The 1375-nt window shown below is 34.2% G+C and overlaps 1 protein-coding gene across 1 annotated transcript in view; it reads left to right on the top strand.

Moving 5' to 3' along the window:
• LOC107671900 (retinol-binding protein 1-like) overlaps positions 1–1070 on the top strand; it is a 4348-nt gene extending 3278 nt beyond the window's left edge. The window contains exon 5 of the mRNA XM_016464912.1: positions 462–1070. Coding sequence (XP_016320398.1) covers positions 462–515 — 54 coding nt within the window. The 3' untranslated portion in view covers positions 516–1070. The remainder of the gene's footprint in view (positions 1–461) is intronic.
• Positions 1071–1375: the final 305 nt, after the last annotated feature.

Raw genomic sequence — 1375 nt, 5'->3', positions numbered from 1 at the left:
GTTTTGTTATTTACATTTACATTATATTTACATTTGGTTATTTAGCAAACACTTTTATCCAAAGCGACTAACAAATGAGGACAATAGAAGCAATCAAAACCAACAAAAGAGCAGTAATTTACAAGTGCTATATTAGTATATTATTATAGTGTTATATTTCAATTTCACAAAGAAACGTACAGTATTTTGTCCAAGCAATAATAAAAGGACACACTTAATTTATAATTTGTCTTGAATCTCATTTTATACAAAAAATTGATCGATGAATCAAATCGAATCGTGAAATCAAAATCGTGAATCGAATCGAATCGTGAGTTGAGTTACATCCCTAGTTCTTGGATTAAACCCAATCGAATCTTTAACAACTGGGCTATGCATCTCACAATGTCCTTCATCCTTTTTTCTTCTGTCACGTCTCTCTCTCTCTCTCTCTCTCTCTCTCTCTCTCTCTCTCTCTGCAGGAGATGAAGGTTCAGGATGTCACTGCCAAGCAAGTCTTTAAGAAGGCTGAGTGAGGATTGAGAGAAGAGAGAGAGAAATAGAGGGGCCATTTGTTGGGGTTTTTGAGCTCAGATTGTTCTTAGAGCTCAGGGTTCAGAAAGAGGCCATATTGCAACAGTGATTTGTCCCTGAGCTGCAACAAATAGTGTTTAAATGGAGACTACAAATGAAGAAATTGGTTCAAAGTTTAAATGCAAAGGTTAAATGAGATCACGACAATAGAGCCCTGTTGCCCTCTGTGAACATTCATGAATGGTACTGTAAAATATGGATCAGGCTAGATTCATGGCACCCTAATATTGTATTATGCAGATATGTTTACAGTAAGCAGAAGTAATGATTAAATCAGTCAGTGGTTTAGCTAGTCAAGTGCAACTTGAATTCTTGATTCCTAAATTCTATTTAATGTCTAGTGTCCTGCTATTGGATTGGCAAATAATGGATTTGATAAATCTGTGTGATAGCATTTTGATTAAATGCAGTAGTCAAACATTGTCTAAAAGTGTTGAAATACCTGTGGTCTGAAATATGTAGATTTGTCCACTCTAAAATATAACCATTTATATTACCATAAAATCCTGTTTGAATGAATTTATTTCTATAAAAATACTATAGCTACTGATGCCAATGCGAATTGCAATACTAATAATAGTACACACAATAGAATCTATCTATCTATCTATCTATCTACGGATATATATATCGTCTACGATAATATCGTAATTGTTGTCGAGTATATAGCAAAAACCAAACAAAAATACACCCAGAGAGTGCACCTGCATACACTACATGATGTAGGTTAGACTACTGCGCGAGCACATTTTTTAGAGTTCACGATTTCACTGCGTGATGTAATCTATTAAAATACTTTTAG

Source organism: Sinocyclocheilus anshuiensis, unplaced genomic scaffold, assembly GCF_001515605.1.
Source record: "Sinocyclocheilus anshuiensis isolate Anshui unplaced genomic scaffold, SAMN03320099.WGS_v1.1 scaffold902, whole genome shotgun sequence".
In the NCBI taxonomy this organism is placed as follows: domain Eukaryota; kingdom Metazoa; phylum Chordata; class Actinopteri; order Cypriniformes; family Cyprinidae; genus Sinocyclocheilus; species Sinocyclocheilus anshuiensis.
The sequence above is the reverse complement of the archived record's forward strand: the minus strand, read 5'-3'. Positions and strand labels throughout refer to the sequence as shown.